At 33.5% G+C, this 18,603-nt stretch overlaps 2 protein-coding genes across 2 annotated transcripts; one reads left to right on the top strand and one right to left on the bottom strand.

Annotated features, from left to right (window-relative positions):
• Positions 1-104: 104 nt before the first annotated feature.
• Yippee (yippee zinc finger protein) lies at positions 105-3,445 on the top strand. Its single transcript, XM_073085529.1, has 3 exons — positions 105-329; positions 2,545-2,704; positions 3,188-3,445. Exons 1-3 carry the CDS (start codon positions 212-214, stop codon positions 3,273-3,275), a joined length of 366 nt encoding a protein of 121 aa, XP_072941630.1. The 5' UTR covers positions 105-211; the 3' UTR covers positions 3,276-3,445.
• Positions 3,446-6,748: 3,303 nt separating this feature from the next.
• On the bottom strand, positions 6,749-17,487 carry csw (protein tyrosine phosphatase non-receptor type corkscrew). The gene is made up of 2 exons (XM_073085524.1): positions 17,125-17,487; positions 6,749-13,004 (listed from the first exon to the last, which is right to left on the bottom strand). The coding sequence occupies exon 2, from the start codon at positions 12,900-12,902 to the stop codon at positions 11,019-11,021; it is 1,884 nt and encodes a 627-aa protein (XP_072941625.1). The 5' UTR covers positions 12,903-13,004; positions 17,125-17,487; the 3' UTR covers positions 6,749-11,018.
• Between the last annotated feature and the right edge of the window lie 1,116 nt (positions 17,488-18,603).

The raw sequence follows: 18,603 nt of genomic DNA, 5'->3' as shown, positions 1-18,603 counted from the left end.
ACCCAATTATTTTTTAAGACAAAATGTACTATCTCCTTCTACGCCTAGAGTGTAAAAGAGAAGCACTAAGCTGTAAATGTGCTGTCATTGTGAAATTGTCATTGTCATGTCGAAGTCTGTCAGTACTCAGTGTTGTCAAAATAAATAGAAAATTGCATTTTGATGTGAAGTTTATTGTGTTTTGAAACAAAGAAAGCAATAAAGGTATACAATGGGCAAGATATTTCTCGACCATATTGGTGGAACCCGACTGTTTTCGTGTGCAGCCTGCGATGTAAATCTAACGAATCGTTCAGAGTTGATTTCTACAAGGTTTACTGGTGCGACAGGTTGGTAAAAATAGTTTTCACTTTTCGAGCCAAAGATTGAAATTACATGGACTATAATTTTTATGGTTACAACCATTTAAATCACACTAAAGACGCAGGTCTCTCTTCACAAGTAGGGTGTAGTCTTGAATGTACTCCGTACTGGACTACGTGCTGGAGCACGCCGTTCCAATATGGATTGGAAGGTACGTGTTTGTGGGCAATTCGTGATCGGTGTTTGCAAGTCGCCTATAAGGCGTTTGTTATGGTTTAATAGCTCTTAACAGCGATCACGAAAATGCGCATCAAAATTAACTCGCAGCAGTTTCCCATCCAACTTCCGATAACGCTTGATTTTACTTAATTTTATAGATTGGTTTATATACAGGCACGATTACGATTCTTACGGCGCCAAAATTTGAATGCGGATCCTTATAGATCTCGACGAGACAAAACGAAAAGTAAGAATAAATTTTTTTGATATCTCGCTTAGTTTTCGAGATATCGATATTTAAAAATCGAAAAATAAAAAAAAATAAAATCTTTTAATGATGTATTTCGATAGATTTTTGGAAAAGAAAACGAAAACAAAGAATAATTTTTTTCGATATCTTGCTTAGTTTTCAAGATATTAATAAATACCTTGAAAACAAATACATTATTAAAAATGTTGGAATTTTATTGAAAAAATTTTTTGAAGATATATTTTATCCTTTATTATGATTATCACTATTATTATGATAATAATAATAATAATAAAAAAAAACCTAACCTAACCTAACCTAACCCTTTTTTTTTTTTTTTTATACGTGGGGAAACCCTCATGGGTTCCTCTCTACCGCGGGGGCAGCTGAGAGGATATGCCGGACTCTTACCGGCTAAAACCAAACGGTGTTCCTCTGGACGCCCTTTGCCGGGACTGCGGGTACGCTATAGCATTCGTCCGCGGTCCCAGCGGCGTTTGCCCACAGCAGGGCCCGTCTCCGTTTGGGATGGAGTTGGAGTTTGCTCCATCCCCTCATCTTTGAGGTGCGCGCGGGAACATCGCGCGCGCCACCTCGAGGCCTATTTATGACGCAGGACACCCCCGTGTCCTACGCCATGCCTCCGTTATGGGGGTAGGAGATGGGCGTGGGGAACCCTTCTCCTACGCCCGGTTTTCCGGCTGCGGATAGGAAGGTCTGAGGTTCTCTCTCTCTCCCTCTCCGCAGCCTCCTTCTGCGAGATGACTTCCTCGCAGAAGGATTTCATACCTTACCAGGACCTGTCGCTCCCCACCATAGCTTTAACAACGGCGGGGAGAGAGAGGTCCGGCCCCACTGCAGCGATGAGCACACGGCGCTGATCGGCCCAGGCTGGGCATACCTCCAGTGTATGCTGTGCCGTGTCCTCGTCACAGCCACAATGGTGGCACTCGGTGGTTGGCTCCCTTCCAGCCATATTGCACAGGTATCTCCCGAAACAACCGTGCCCCGAGAGTACCTGCACCAGTCGGAAGGTAAGCGACCCATGCTGCCTGTCCGTCCATTCCTCTAACACAGGACGGACAGCCTCCACAGTCCTGAGGCCAGCCGTGGGTTGGGCCAGCCTCTCCTTCCATTTTTCCGTCATGGACTGCAGAGCGTGGAACTAACCTAACCTAACCCTAACCTAACCTAACCTAACCTAACCAATACCAACTCAAATTTCAATCACCTGTAACTTCGTTGTCCCTTGCCCAATTTCTAATTATTTTATACCATCATACTCGTCTCAACGATACCTTTTCGCACATACTACTTCCGTTTCTCTCCGTTTTCTAAATTTTTAAATATAATTTTCTCCGTTTTTCAAAAATCAATTTTTGGTTTTTCTCATTTTACTCCGCCGTTTCTTAACGAATTCTCTTCATTTTTCTTCTACCGTATTCTGCACGTCCTCCCCTATCCGGAGATATCAGTCGCACCCGTTTCCGCCGCGCCGTTCCTCGGCAATTTCACTTTTAAAACGCAAAAAATCGAAATTTTCGAATAATTTTTGAGTATCGATATGTCGAAAACTAAGCGAGATATCAAAAAAAATTATTCTTACCTTTCGTCTTGTCTCATCGAAATCTATACGGATCCGCATTCAAATCTTGGCGCCGTAAGAACCGTAATCCCCCCTATATACACATGCTGCAAGTTTGTGTGCTTATTTTTAATTACGCATAATGATTTCAATGTTAAAATAATTATCATAAATTTATGGTTCATAGGTCGAGCTTTCCTTTTTCACAAGGTAGTCAACCTTGTGTACTCCGAGGTACAAGATCGTGTTATGCTGACTGGAAGACACATGGTACGTGATGTGTCTTGCAAGAACTGCGCCACAAAGCTTGGATGGGTATATGAGTTTGCAACTGAGGAAAACCAGAGGTAAGTGATCATGAAATATTATTTTAAGTGGCCCACAAAAGATCTAATATACTATTTTAAGTAGTCTTGATTGAAAATAGTGCTAGCTACCTATTATATACAAAAAAAAATGTAAATAATTATATGCCTTCAATGTGCTAATATTACATAGTTTTGATCTATATCGATTTACAATAGAATTTTGATGATTGGTGTATGTGACATCAACAAAATTAAAGTATATCAATTTATAAAAATAATAAATTTTGATTTGAATTGAATTTTAATTTGTGACTATGCCTATTTCTGATATGCCCTCTTGTCAGAAGTAGGTTATAAAGAGTTACAACCTATCTGTATGAGTAGCAATTTAATAACTTGCCTAAAAAAAAGGTTGAAAAATCTATGTAAATTAGACCAGTAAATTTCTAATATTTTTTTCAAAATTTTATAGAATTTTTATCTTGTACCAGATTTAATATTTTTTTTAATGTAATTTTTCAGATACAAAGAAGGAAGAGTGATCTTGGAAAGAGCTTTGGTTACTGAAACAGATGGCATTGAAGAGATTCCTGTTAGTAATGATGATTAAATTAGAGACAATTATGGCTTTATAAATTCAAATTGTGAATTCTGTCTTATTTCATAATAGATGCTTATTTAAGGGCAAGAATATTATTAATTAATAAACATGTCTTGCTACAGGATGTAACAGGTGTATTAATTAGGTTGAATTAAAATTGTTTATGTTGATCAATTTCATTATGTCTTTGATTTATTTTGTAAAATATATTTATTGCAATAAGATATTGGCATTTAGTATAAGTAACCAATTTTATCTAGATATAGTTTCTGACCAAAAGATCATAAAATATTGTAGGTACCTATAGAAGCACAACTTGCTCTTGTGTGACTTTGGATGTGTTAGGTTTTGTCAATGTTTTACACTCGAAGTGTGTTTTATCACAAAGTATATATACCTAATGGGGTAGCGTGGGTTTAACTCGCCCAAGACGCAGGACAGACCAAAATTGCCGACTTTTAAAAGTCCCTATTTAAATCCAAAAATCTCCCATAGAGATTTCTAACAACAATTGTTAACAGAGAAAAGATTACCTATAGGAAATAAATACAGGTGACCCACAGCAACGTGTTTTTTAAACAAAAACAAGATTGGAATTACTTATGCTATTTTTATAATCATCATCATAATCATCAACCCATTACTGTCCCACTGCTGGGCACGGGTCTCCTCTCAGAATGAGAAGGATTAGGCCATAGTACACCGCGCTGGCCAAGTGCGTATTGGTAGACTTCACATACCTTTAAGATTATTATTATAATATTAATTAATTAATTAATAATTCGAAATATAAGAATAAAAAAATGGTTATTTTAACAGATTTAAATAAATGAGAGGTTCCGGATGAGTTCATATCTTTTGTTTATTACTGTAACATTCAGCCTTATATTTAAGAAACCAGATATTAGTGAACCAGGACTATAACTTCACGTCTTAATAAGCTTCCGTGCAGAAGCCTAAATAGGTATATACCTACTTGTACGCGACGATAACCTATTTGCTACAAATATCCAATTAGGAGGAAAAGCAAGCAGAAAACATGAAGTAATGCTTATTTATGCTTATGTTAGTAAATTTTCCTGTTGCATTATTTCTAAATGTCCTTTATCCACCTAATAACTGACGTCCTTTTATTTATATTCACCTCTCACATCACCATACCAGACATCTATCATCGGTTGTCAAATCGCTTAAGAGCTGTGCCTAAGAAACTAAGAACTCTGTGATCATCTGGCGCAGGAGTTGGAACATTTATATGAAGTCCAGTGAAGAATTGAAGAACGATTAGCTCAGCTAAAAGTCACAGTGTAAATCCAATCGTGAAAGGCGTAACGGATAAAGGAAGTAGGATTTTACAAAGTAGGTACAATAAAAAGTACTTATTCACTTCTTTAAAAAGAAGCAGCCCATCTTCGGTCTCCCAAAGATTTGATGTTTTGCCTGTCACTCAAGGTCAATAAACATGACTGTAGCCAAGTTCTCCTGAGTAGTTTAGGTCTCAAGCACTTGATAGAATAGGGAATATGCATGTGATTTAGATTTGCTTGTTATTTTTTTCATCGGTACATTACGGTCCTGAAATTACACCTAAACCTTTATTTTTTCTTTATTTCGTATTAAATTGTTTAAAACTTTAATCAAAAATCGTAAATTATGCGCGCTAAATTCAAATTTGCAAAACGCATTCCCATTGGTTGAATCGAAAAATGACGTCACATAGCGTGTTACGATGTTTATCGGCGTCGATATTCAAACTGTTTGAGAGAAAAATTGCTTTTGTCTATATTCCTACAGTGTAATTTATTACCTAGTTCGATTTTTCTACATATTATTATTAGGAATAATCAAGAACAATGATTGAAAGTAGTTTTGTCAAAGCACAATCGGACTATTTACCTAAAATATGCAAAATGAATAAAATGGTTTTTGTGCATAGGTCAATTCAAAAATATTTAACTGATCATGACTTATTTTGTTAATATTCTTTTTTTTATAATATAGGAGTAGCAGATGAGCATGCAGTCCACCTGATGGTAAGTGGCTACTGCCGCCCATGGACATCTGTAATCAACCCCAGATAGGATTAGATATTCCCACCTAAGGTCGGCCACAGATGCGCCGCTACCCCTGAGGACTAAGCTGGAACGCCTCGGAAAAGTCTGTCTCCCTTACCACACCCTTCAAACCGGAACACAGCAGCGCCGAAAACTGCTGTTATTAGGTAGAAATAGGTGTGGCGTTGGTGCCGCCGGAGTCGAACCACAAAGGGTTCTACCAACTTCAACTTATCACCTATCTTCACCTATATTTATAATATTATAATAGATTATAATGCATTTTGTGTGTTTCAAATGATGATCAACGCAATGTTTTAAATTTATTTACCTAAAATTATTGTTTGTTTCAGTAAATGCAAATGTTAATGCGATTTTGGAAATACTTTATGTTTCCTATAATCTTGCACCACATTTTTCGTATTTTCGCATCTTTTGCAGAAGAAAAAACACTGGTAATTATGCAGTTTGGTTACTTTTGCGAAAATCAATGCAATAATTTTTTTTTTAGCATGTGTGGCTTCAATTAGTCACCATTGATGATATTCCGTCGGGGGAGACTATATAATGTATTTATAGTAAGTAGTGGTTTTGCACAATAATTCTAGGAAATATTTATAAAGTGGTTATTTACCCTTTCCCATGTTGTAAATAGCGATGAAACCGGAAAACGTTTATAATACCTTTATGTGCATACAGTTATCATCAATATTAATACAAATCATGCTACGTGACGTCATTCAAAGAGCGCGTAAAATGGCGGTGTTCAAATGTGTCAAATTTTATTGATACTTTAAATATTTTTTAAAAAAATATTTGAAACTAATAAAATTGTTTATATTTTTTACTATGTTAAAACGATGTGATAAGTGGTTTAAAATAATAAAATAAAAATGTGCATATTCCCTATTACATAAACCTCTGGTGATCTCCACTGAGCGACATTGTTTCTTCTCTTTATAAAAAGGCAACAAAGTTTAAAAAGCAATCTAGGATTTGAATAGAGAATAAAAATTATAAGTTAACTCAAACGTGGAATCTAGTTAGTTTATGTCATTCATAAATAGTTCAAAGTTCGGTATTGTGAATATCCGTTACATATTAAAATTTGATGGATATGCTTATAAGATACCGAATATTAGAGATAGATATCTAGACTACCCAATACAATTTTAATGTGGGTGCATTTTGTACAACTGCGAACAGTAAAATTATCAATAATGATAGCAGGTTCATTGTAACAATGGAATATTGTGATGTCATCTCATTACTTATACAAGAATACTTTGCATGACAAATGGCCATGCAGCGAGACCCAAGAGATCATAAAAAAATATTATCCATTATGACATTTTTCGTGTGTATATTATTAAAAATATTATGTTGAATGTTAAATGATATCTCGAAGTTGAACAGAAACTAAGACAATGCAATATCACATTTTATTCTTTATTATAATATATAACACAACATATATCTTCAGATAATTTTTATCTTATTTACCTTCATGCCATAAGTAAGCTCAGCTTATTGGAATATGTTATAAATAAAATGCAAACAACGTAAAATACTTCTGAATCTTTCATGCAGTGACCACACAATATATATTTTATTTATAACCCACATAATTGATTCTTACTTTTTCCATTCTCCCATTTGGAATAATTTTAATAACATATAAACAATACAAAACAGATATAAACTCATGTAAAAATAGGTACATTTATTTCCTTGAAATTATGTAACACATAAAGACTAGGTGTTGAAAACATATTGTTATAGTTTGATAAGGATTTTAGAGAAAGTTTCTGGATTTAGATCACGGTCTTAGAAGATTGCACAAATATTATCTTTACTTTTTTCGGACTTACATGAACGTAATACAGGATACAGAAAAACACATAGGCCGTTATTTACTTAAAAATATCATTTTTATTGCAAAAGTACAGAATTTTTATTTGCCAAATTTTCAAAATCATCAATTTCTTGGCGGAGCAGTTTGTGATTAATAGATCAATAACCGTGCGAATTAAGTGAGCATTTAATTTTATATTTATTTATATATATAGCTTTGTGAATGACTATATTATGTGATCAGGGTTCACCCTAGTTTATTTAAAACCTTATCAGACTAAATAAAGATTGTAATCACTGCCAGTACAGATCCATAAACGTTACAGTATAATTAAACATAGAAATAATATTTTAAAAACATATCGCACCGATCGCCCGCAATGCAGCGTGAGCTTTTTACTTACACAGAAGCACCACATTTTTTACTTGATAGTAATAAAAATCTTTCAGTAATAAAATATTGAAATCAGACAATAAAAAAACTATCAAAGTTATGATTTCAGTTGTCAGCTCGTACTACTAATGATGCCGGTACCACTCCTAATGGTTTCAGTATACAGAATCTTATTTTCCTTCGTCGCTCAGACAGCTCTTAGATTTCATATTAATTCGGGTAACGTCTATAAACTATGTTAAACACATTTTATATAAGACTAGTTTTTGCCCGCGGCTTCGCCCGCTTTTAAAAGAAAATAATATAACATACTAACATACATAAAACTGAAAATTCGTACCTTCAACTTTGCTAAAGATCATCACCTGATCAAATGCATAGTTTACGATTCAATCCTTACTAATATCGATTAAAATAATCGATGTTTTGGGTCCAAAAGATCGATTCTCCGATTAATCGATCTTAGATTGCCATCCCTAGTTCCCGTGGGATTTCCGGGATAAAAACTATCCTATGTCCTTTCTCGGGTCTCAGACTATCTTTGTACAAAATTTCATTAAAATCGGTTCAGTGGTTTGGGCGTGAAGAAGAGACAACCAGACAGACAGACAGACAGACGAGAGTTACTTTCGGATTTATAATATTAAGTAAGGAGTAAAGATTGGGTCAAGAAAAACTATGCTGAGGCCAACATAGTTGTTATTGCATACCATTGCATTTAAAGGATTAGATTTACACTTGTTACGCTCTTTGTGGTTTTTTACCGGTCACCAACCCGGTTGTTATGGGCACTATGGTTTTAGTGTGCGGGTTGTTTAAAAATCCTGTTTATTATGCATGTTTTAACTGTTAAAATATGTCGAAATGTTATTTTATAGCACTCTGTGACCTAAACCCGCATTTTAGCCTCGCATTTCTGTGTCCAAAGTAGCCGATTTTTACACCGTACGAATATTAATACACTACCCTCACAGTTGTAAAAAATTAACATCGCTATGAACGTTTCATACTTTTAAATGCCATTTAAAACTTAAAAGTGAGTAATGAGTATTTTGTTTAAAGCTATAATTATGCTAATATTTTATTTTGGACGTATTTATAAATGTTTTTGCCATTGTGTATATACTAAGCAATAGCATCATTATAAGACTAACTGTTGGGCTTTATCGAGTTTTATTGTTTGTTTTGACTGTGTATTTTCTCTACACACTATAGTAGGAGATATTTAAATTAGAAATAATTATCAAAATTAGCCATAATACTACTTCAGTAGAATCTCCACTACGCGACCTATTTGTTGTCGTATTTGTGGCATTCGGATTATCGAAAATTTGGATAATTGAGTTTATGAAGAAAAGCTATCTAAACCGATTTAGGAAGGTAATGTTTTTCGACTATATGTTTGTTACGTATGTATTTTTCATTCTTTGGCAAACTCAAACGACTTCATTAATTTTGACATATGACGTGTCGTTGGATTCGTCTAAATTGTAGAGATAACATAGGCTTTATTTTTAGCAATCGGGTTTTTGTTTTCTATAGTAACTTTTTAGTTGCGATTTGGCGACTTTCCCGAATTTAAATGCACATGTCACACAAAATGTGGCTGATTTGCAAGGGTTATTACAAAGCTACTTGTTCACGTTTGTCAATCCGAATAATCGCGAATATTTATAACTGAGGTTCGGATAATCGATTTTCTACTTTATCACTAGTATTAGTCATGTATTAGTACATTATGTGATTGCTTATCATGTTTCTTTAATAAGTTTAGGTGGAGTTCCCATTATAAGTCATTGGTCTAGACGCCTGTATGTAGCCTAAATGGCTTGATAGATTTCGACGTATGTGTGGTGTTAGATTTGTCTTTATCACAAGAGCATAATAATTACTAAATTTTCTAAATCAAGACTTCTTCACATCAAATTTCAATTTTTTAAGTTCATAATTTTTAGTTTCAATCATTTATAAGTTTCAAAATAATTTATATTATTAATTAATATTAATATTATTAATTAATATTTTTTCATATTACTTCACAAGTATAAGCGGGTTTATGTCACACGAGCTATAAAATAGTATACGATACTTGTGACTGACATAAGTAGCCTATTATGTGCACGGCGTTTAGCACCCTCGCTGCGCTCGGGCGCTAACTTCACGCTGTGCAAAAATAGGCTACTTTGGCCACGCGTATCGTAATGTACTATTGCAAAAAGGACGTAAATGTTTATCTCAAATAACTCATTCTATTCACAAATCTTACAGTTTCTTAACTGAAACACGATGGTAACCGTAACCACGTGGTAGACCATATAGTGCTAAGGGCATTTTTTCCCTAACATGCGGGTTCGTGCTCGGGTACATTCCTGGTTGGCATGGATGAAATCGCATTCTATCGTGTCGAAGATACTTTTCCTATCATGCAAAGTTAGCAATTTGCGGGGCACGAAGTGAGCAACGGGTAAGTTTGGAGAGACAATCACGCGGATATACCGAACCGCGTGACTGGAAAATGCCCTAAATCCCTAATGGTTTTTTGTAATTATTTTACCACAAACACGGTTCAGGCGTGACAAGATTACTTTTTACGCTTAAGTAATTAACACATGCTGCGATTATTTATCCACTTCTAAATTGAGCTATAAGCAATATATTATTACAGTAGCCGGACACACAAGTACTCATCATATCGTTCGCAAAAAAAAAAGAAAGTCTTGTCTAATGAAAATCCGATTCGAGATCACATTGAAACCAAGCTCCTGGCTTCATATAGTACTTTAAAGCAAAAGATTGAAGTATATTCAGGTCTCCGTTGACATTAATAATATATTTTAAATTATCAACATGTAGTATTACCGATTTTTACAACATTTATAGTTTTTTCAACTCTGCTAAACCTATGATACGTAGTGTAGTTAGTTATGCGTATTCGAAAATATATATGTATTTAAAATTAAAATAATAAAACTTATGTCTCATAAAATTGATCTCTTAGTTCTGTACCGAAAAAGGCAATTACACTTAAATATAATTATATAATACACTATTAAACTATAAAATACAGCGATAAATGAGACTTCAATATAAATATTTTCTCGTTTCTTGCCAGGAAAATCTTACATAATATTATATTAATTTCCGATTATATTAATAAAGATGACTGAGGGTAATATAATTGTGATTTCACAATAAACTATTTGCTTTTCTAAATTACAACGTTAATTTAATTTTACAGAGCGCAATCCTCCTATTTTCATTATAGTTATTGTGTCTTATATACTTATTTAAACATTGTTATTAAATTTAATACATTGATAATGAAAATGATCCATCCGTTTGTTATTTCTCACTACATTGTATTGAATTAACACAATAAAAGATTCTACAGTTAGAGCGAGTAGTCAGACGTTATATAGAAAGAAAAAATCTTAAAAAAATACTATCGCCTTAGATTCGTGAAGAGTCCTGCGAGGGAGGAGGACCTAAACCCACCCTCTGCTTCTCAGTTTCGATAAACTCTAACAGAGCCATATATATAAACTTGTACTGTGCTTCGTTTTGCACCATACCAGAACGTTGATCTCTCACCATTTGAACAGTTCGGTGTATATCGATCTCGCAGTCGAAGCCTTCTTTTCGAATTTGATCCAAGATCATGTCGATGACAATGAATGTACCCGTGCGTCCAATTCCTGCCGAGCAATGAACGCAGACGACTGCCATTTCTGGGGGATCCGGGCCTGTCATTATTTGCTGTAGTCTGTAATTCACGTCAAGTAAGATGTTCAGCACCCGACCGGGCTCCGAAGGAACGCCGTGATCCGGCCACGCAGTAAAATGAAAATGATATATGGTCCTCTTGACGGATTCATCCTTTTTAGTAACCACGAAACGTCGCAACGTGTAATCCTGTGTCGATGACTCAGTCTCGTTAAAGATTGTGAACTTTTTGATTACTTCCGTTTTGTTTAAGTCCGGCCAGTAGCGCTCACATTTAACTTTTCCGCGCTCTATCTCTTTAGTCGTCATTATTATAATGCGCACATCTTCCTGCCATATCATGGACCAAAATTGGTAGATAGTCGTAGAGAGACACCCTTGTGTAGCGATGTAAATCTTATTGTATACGTTTTCCGTTTCGCAGGGATCCGGAACCTCTTTTGACTTGGAAATTGTAGTGTTAACGTAATTCGGATTCGATCGGAGAACGCTCGGCTCGAAGGCTGGGATAAGTTTTTGCGTACCGTTTCCATGTGTTATCGAGAGTCCTCGCACTTTTTCCTCCATCGTCGTATCACTAGTATGTTTCGGAGAGCTCTTATTCCGTGTGATAGAGCCATCCCGTGAAGTAGGTGAACCGTTTTCGTTACCCCCATTAGCATCTGCCGAATCGGATATAGAGTCTAGGCTATCACACCGAATATAATTGGCATTTATGTAGTCTGATCCAGGTGGAGCATCGGGAGGGATATCCTTTAATATCACTCTGGTATGATCGAACGGTATTATATTTTTGTATCTATTTTTCCTAGTGTTTTCTGGCTTGGAACCTTCCATTCTATCGAACAACTGCAGGTTCTCCATCATCTGCAGTGTTTCAAACTCTTCCCAAAAACCTTGCTTGTACGCCATGCTTTCAATTGGACCCTCGTTCTCTTTCTGTAATTGTTTAACGCGAGTATAAAAGTGTTGAACTTGAATTCGAGTCGCATTAAAAGGTTGGATCAGCCTTAGTACTTCGCCTGTTGTTTCAACCATGGGATAGTTGCGATAATGTTCTATTAAGCTGACGAGATCATCAAATTGCTTTCCGCCACCAACATCGTACTTATTGTCTTGTCGACGTATGATGACGTGTGTCACTCTACCCCGTGTGCGTACCGAAAGAACGAAGTCACCGGGTTGCCTTTGTGATTCTCGGACCAAAAAAGAACCATTCTTACCATTTTCGAGCATGATTCTCTCAGCTTCCTTAGCAGTTAACTGCCCATGATACCATCTCTCGGTGGTCGGATCAGCGCAATTGAGGGGTGTTTTTAACCTGATGATGTTCCCGTTTCTTTCACGAAGTTGGCCCTGGTTCTCCATGTAATACTGAACTAATTCAGAGAGGGTAGCAAACTTCTCTCCTCCATATAAATCAAGAAATTCACCATTATTTTGAATTTTTATGTGAGTAACCTCATTGCCCCTTCTTACTGACAGTGTAAAATCCCCTTTGTTACTCATGCTTGGTCTGGCAAGAAAATATCCGTCGCGACCTCTTTCCAAAAGCATTCTCTCTGCATCCACTCCACTCAGTGCTGGATGGAACCATCTCCGAGTGATCATCTTATCCTAACAAAAGCACCAATGATACCTTATAATATCTATTTCTTAGAATATTTCTCTACCTGTTTTGTTCTGGGTTTGCCATGCATTCTCAGCAGTCATCTGTAAATAAAAAAATATATTTTTACATATTTTTGTTCTGCCAGTACAGTTGACATTTAAAGTAATGGAGTTGCGAAAAGAGATTCATTATAATAATAAATTCACCATTTTGCCCAGAACATTTTAAATATGTTGAACTTATCATTATCGTTAAATGAAATATATTCTGCTGTAATAATAAATTTAGTACTGTTACAATGAAAATGAATAATATCGAAATATCAGTGCATTTTAAAATATGAATAATTTATTGTAAAATATTCACAATGTGTAACATATTAGGCCTTAAGTAACATATATTATCATGCTTTGACCAGTCCTACCATATGCTGCTTGCACACCACCTAATAAACCTCAGCAATTGTATGTAAAAAGTTAAGACCGCTTGCATGTATGTTAAAAATGTCTAATAACATGACATATAATCTACCAATTGTTTATAGAATCATTAATTACCAAAGGAGATGTTTCATATTCGGCCATCTCATGTACACTATATATAAAAACACGAATAATTTGCATAATTGAAGAAAAATACAAATATATTTTGATAACCTAAAGTATTCCTGTTTAAAAATATTTAAAATAAGCATTCCTCATTGAAATATTAAATATGGCGGAATACTGTCAATGTCAACTTTTCAAAACTGTCGATGTCGGTCAGGGAACCTTTGTGTACCCCACACATAGGTTACTATACTCTTTGGATGTCGGTAATTCTGTATTTCGCTGTTTTTGTGGTAAAATTATTGTTACCTTAGTACTTTACAACCTGGCTTTTGTTTCGGGTATCCCGTCATTATTTCTGAATTTAATTAATTAATTATAATAATTATAACAAAACCACCTTTTAAATAGTATCTGGTTTTATAGATGTAAGTGACATGTCAAATTAAAAAAGAAGAAGTTGTAATTTTGATATGTGTAAAAGTGGATATATACATATTATATAATAGTGGAATCCAATGTAAACGTTGAATAAATATGTACTGATGAGAAGATTCCATTTCAATCCTGAATATGTTTCTACTCTGTGCTGCTTACGACATTGGACTGATTCTACCTTACTTGTAAGCTGAGTAACAGCTTATGTTTTATGGACTCTTGTGATTTTCGTGCGATCGCTGTGGATTGTGTTGACAAGAATTCAATATCATCAGGTAAAATATAAATCAGTTAGTTGTATTAATCGTGAAATAATCGTTAATAATTTGAAACTAGAGAAGCTAATCTTTTTACATTTCTCTTTTTTTAGATAATTACAATAGCAAGACAAGGACATTCTTTTGATGACAAAATAATCAGTTATTATTGCAACTGCATCGCTGGGCAACTGTACTCGTAGGTAGCTGCGCTCACGTTATGACCATTGTTTGATGTTTGGGCTGAGCTCGTCACAGGATAATACAGAACCTGCTACATGATTGGATGAAAATATTGATAAGGGAAGATATTGAAAATGAATAAATAATGTATCTAAGTGAAGAATAAATAAATGTGTACTTAAAGTTGTTTTAATTACACACTTAAATGTTTTAACTAAAACAAATTGGTATAGAAGTACATATTTTGGTATGTTTGTTTTAAGTAAAGATTTATGAAAGTAAATATAATTAATGTTTATCGAATATAGGTATTGTTTCTCAATACATACAATACAATATTTATATATCTACGCCCATTCGCGTAAAAAATATATTAGAAAGTATTATAATGTATATAGTAAGTTAAAATAGAATGACAGATGACATTATTACGGTAATCACTACCGCATGATATTTTTCCACTGTTGTGTTGCAAGTTTAAGTGTAATTTATTGTTTTTAAACATTTAAACGAACATGATTTGAAGAAAATGAACCCCTACGAATTGTTGTTTGCGTGTTTTCTTAGTTTTTAGTATAGTGTACAAAAGATGGCCGGGAGCCCATACATTTTGAAACATCTCCTTTATATATTTTCCAAAGAAGACATATATGGGAAAACAGGTTAAATACAATCGGAATTAAATGCTTATGTCTTTACTCAAGCTGCAAGATTCCAATTAGAGAATGTGACAAAACCAAACTCGAGTATGTACTGTAAAACCTTCATCACTGAAATTGCAGGTAATAAAGATAATTTCACATGAAGCTTAGGGACAGGGACATATTGTAATTATTATGATACATACATATTAATATGAAAGCCAAAGTATGGTTAGTTAATTATTGAGTAATTATTGAGTAGAAAGATTACCTAATACCATAATTATATTATACTTCAATTCTTACGTACATCAAGCTATTTTCTGCATTACTAATAAAATAGCTTGAATTTAAGTTAGATTGTAAAATTACATCTAATCAAAATGTATTATTCAAAATAGGTTCTTTACGGAGCAGTTTTTTAATGTCAATACAACTACCACCACTTCACAAGGACCAAGAATAATGCTGTAAATTTCACAACTAAGGTATACAGGGTGAATTTTTCAAACGGGCCTTCGGGGCCAAATCCAAAACTATAAGGATTAGCGAAAAATGCTGAAAGGAGTTACGAGGCCGATATTGATAAAAAACAAAACTACATCATTAGTTTTTTAAAATATCTTTTTCCTTAGCCGGGAATCGAACGAGTTTATTTTGAAAAAAATTACACCTCTATATTATTCCACTATCTGATAGTGTCGCTTATAAGAATCACATTCTGGGAAGTAATGTTATGTGACAAATTAAAGGAAAAGGAAAATTTTGAAGAAAATACATATTTTTCCATACATTGGCATACTAATCCCTAAGGATTATACATAACAAATGATTTATGTACAATTCTTTAGAAACATACATAAGTCATACCATTGAAGAATTTGTTGGTTAATTAACTAATTATTTGATGTTATGACCATGACATATGGCTTAGTATGAGAAAGTAATAGATTGGCAAATAAGTTACCGCCGTTTTTAGGATTTATTTTTTAATAAAAATAGATAACGGATTTAATAGTAAATTCTTATTGTTTGTTGTTTACAACTTCGTTTCAACGTTAAATATGATTTTTTATATCTCTTTGTTTAGTAATCACTCGGATTTGACTCGAAAAAGTCATTCTCGCAAATTGTCAATATTACATATACATAACAATAACATACATTACATAACAATATAAATTCTTGGAGAACAAAATGTCCGTTTGGAATGATTTGAAACATTGAGCCAAAAAAATTGTTAATACGCGAAATGTTTAAATTGATGAATTGCAGGAACTTAACTGCCAAAATAATATGAAAAAAATTGTATTTTCTTAAAATTGAGGCTTTTCCTTTAGTTTGTCATTTATCATTACTTCCCAGATTTTGATCCTTATAAGCAACACTACCAGATAGTGGAATAATATAGAGGGTGTATTTTTTTTTTCAAAATGAACTAGTTCGATTCCCGGCTAGGGAAAAAGTAATGATGCAGTTTTAGTTTTTATCAAAATCGGCCTCGTAACTCCTTTCGCTAGCCAGCATTTTTCGCTAATTCTTATAGTTTCGGTTTTGGCCCTGAAGGCCAGTTTGAAAAATTCACCCTGTATATTGCTAATCAAACAGGAAATTTCATACAGCAGTAAATAAATAAATTGTCCATTAAATAATATCTAATCTAACTATCATATTATGCTACAAAACAAACATATTATTTATAAATACTGTTGATAATTATTTAACGCTACCAGCCTTTTGGGAACCAAGGCTCACCACAGCAATTTTCGATGGTTTATTTTACTTATGATTTGCTGTTTTGTACACTTGATTATATATATTGTAAATTAGAAATAAATTACATATATTTTTAGTCACAATTATTTTCTTGTCATTTAGTTATAAATTTGTTATCCTTGTTTTAACATAATAAACAAACAGCTATTTATCACAATATGAGCAAATGATAATAATGCTCACTAAAATTATATATATTTTTTTTAAATTAAATATTTACGATGAGATACTTGTATACTATATAAATCAAACCAAATAAAAAAATCACTGCCAAAGTATGAAATAAGTTTTACATGCGTGTGATTTACTAATTACATTGTGAACATACACAAAGGTATTCAAAGAGACACTTTTGAATTATTTACATCATAATCTTACCTCATAAAGGAACCCGCACATCTAAAAACTCGCAATACTTCTTAAAATATGAATTATATCGATCCAATCCTTGTTGCTATGCTGGATTGCTGACTTTAGACTTTTTGTATCACTATTCACTGTTTTCAAGGGCGTACTCGCGAGTGCATTGCTTGTACGAAGTAGTATGTACAGGTAATATTACAAAGAATAACAGGACATAAAAGCTTTTAAGGTATGTAAAATCATAACGACAAAATAATAAAATGTTACACAAAAGACTTCATTTTTAATTTCATTCTTCGGTTTCCCACAAACATAACACCCAACTTTTTCCTTTTTTTCCGTGTCAGAGACAGACAGCTACACAGATCTGTCAAGGTGTAAAGTAGGGATGTGGAGATTGGAGATCGATATGAGATCAAATTAATGAAAAATCGATTTGTGGACAAAAATAATGATTTGACCCAGTGAATCGATTTTAAAATGCAGATTATTGTCATTTAACGGTTTCTATAGCAACATTATTACATTTCTAAAAATGGCGAAAATATAATTTTGTTATTAAATGGAGTATTTTTGTAAAAAAGTTTTCTTTTCATTTTTGTGGGTATAATTTCAACTTACTTACTTACAAATATAGAAATTATTATTGCTAGTTGAGAATGAATAGCTCCCACTAAGGGAAGCAAAAAGAAAGTTATGATTTTAAACTTTGTATATCTATTTTTATCTCTTACAACATTAAGTAATTATTTATTAATCTAATTATAATTAGATTAATAAATAATTACTTATTAATTACGATAATTATCGTTCGAAGAATCCTATCCGTTGGTAATATTTCTCTATTAAATCTTTGATTTTTTGGATAATAGATCCAAAAAAAATGCGATTGAAAAATTAAATTATTGATTCAAATCGATTCAAACATCACCAGTTTCTGACGTACTGATCTAAGCGTGTTGCAGACTTGCAGATGTGACACTAGTGATCTTAGTGTTGCTAGGTTAACATAATTACCTAAGCGAAAAATAACGTTTAAGATTTGTCATCTTTATTAACAAAATTAACAATACAAGTACATATTATTATATGAAATTAATGAACAATACAAGTAAAATTATAGAAAAATACGAAAATAATAGAATTAAAGTGTGGAAAATCCAAAAGTGCACGACTCATAATGCTCATTTAATTATGAAATATATAAAAAAAAAAAACTTAAGTCGTTCAAAATTAATTGCCGAAAAAACAGCTGTAGTAGGAAGAAGGTACTGCACAAGCGCCCCTGGTGGAATAAATGTACATAATATCTATAGATATACAGTCTTGTAGTTTTCGTTTTTTATTAATTCCAATTAAACGACACTGAATTAATTAATCATTCGCATTCAGTGACCTACAATCGTCGATTAGAATTTAAAAAAAAAAAATTAACTCAAATGATGGATTTTTTCACAAGTTACAGTGTTTTCAGGTTTCACACATGACGGACAG

The sequence above is a fragment of the Epargyreus clarus genome, unplaced genomic scaffold (assembly GCF_041222505.1).
Source record: "Epargyreus clarus isolate Ecla_fem2 unplaced genomic scaffold, WU_Ecla_fem_2.2 ptg000023l, whole genome shotgun sequence".
NCBI classification, from domain to species: domain Eukaryota; kingdom Metazoa; phylum Arthropoda; class Insecta; order Lepidoptera; family Hesperiidae; genus Epargyreus; species Epargyreus clarus.
Note: the sequence above shows the minus strand (reverse complement) of the source record. Positions and strands in the feature narration are given on the sequence as shown.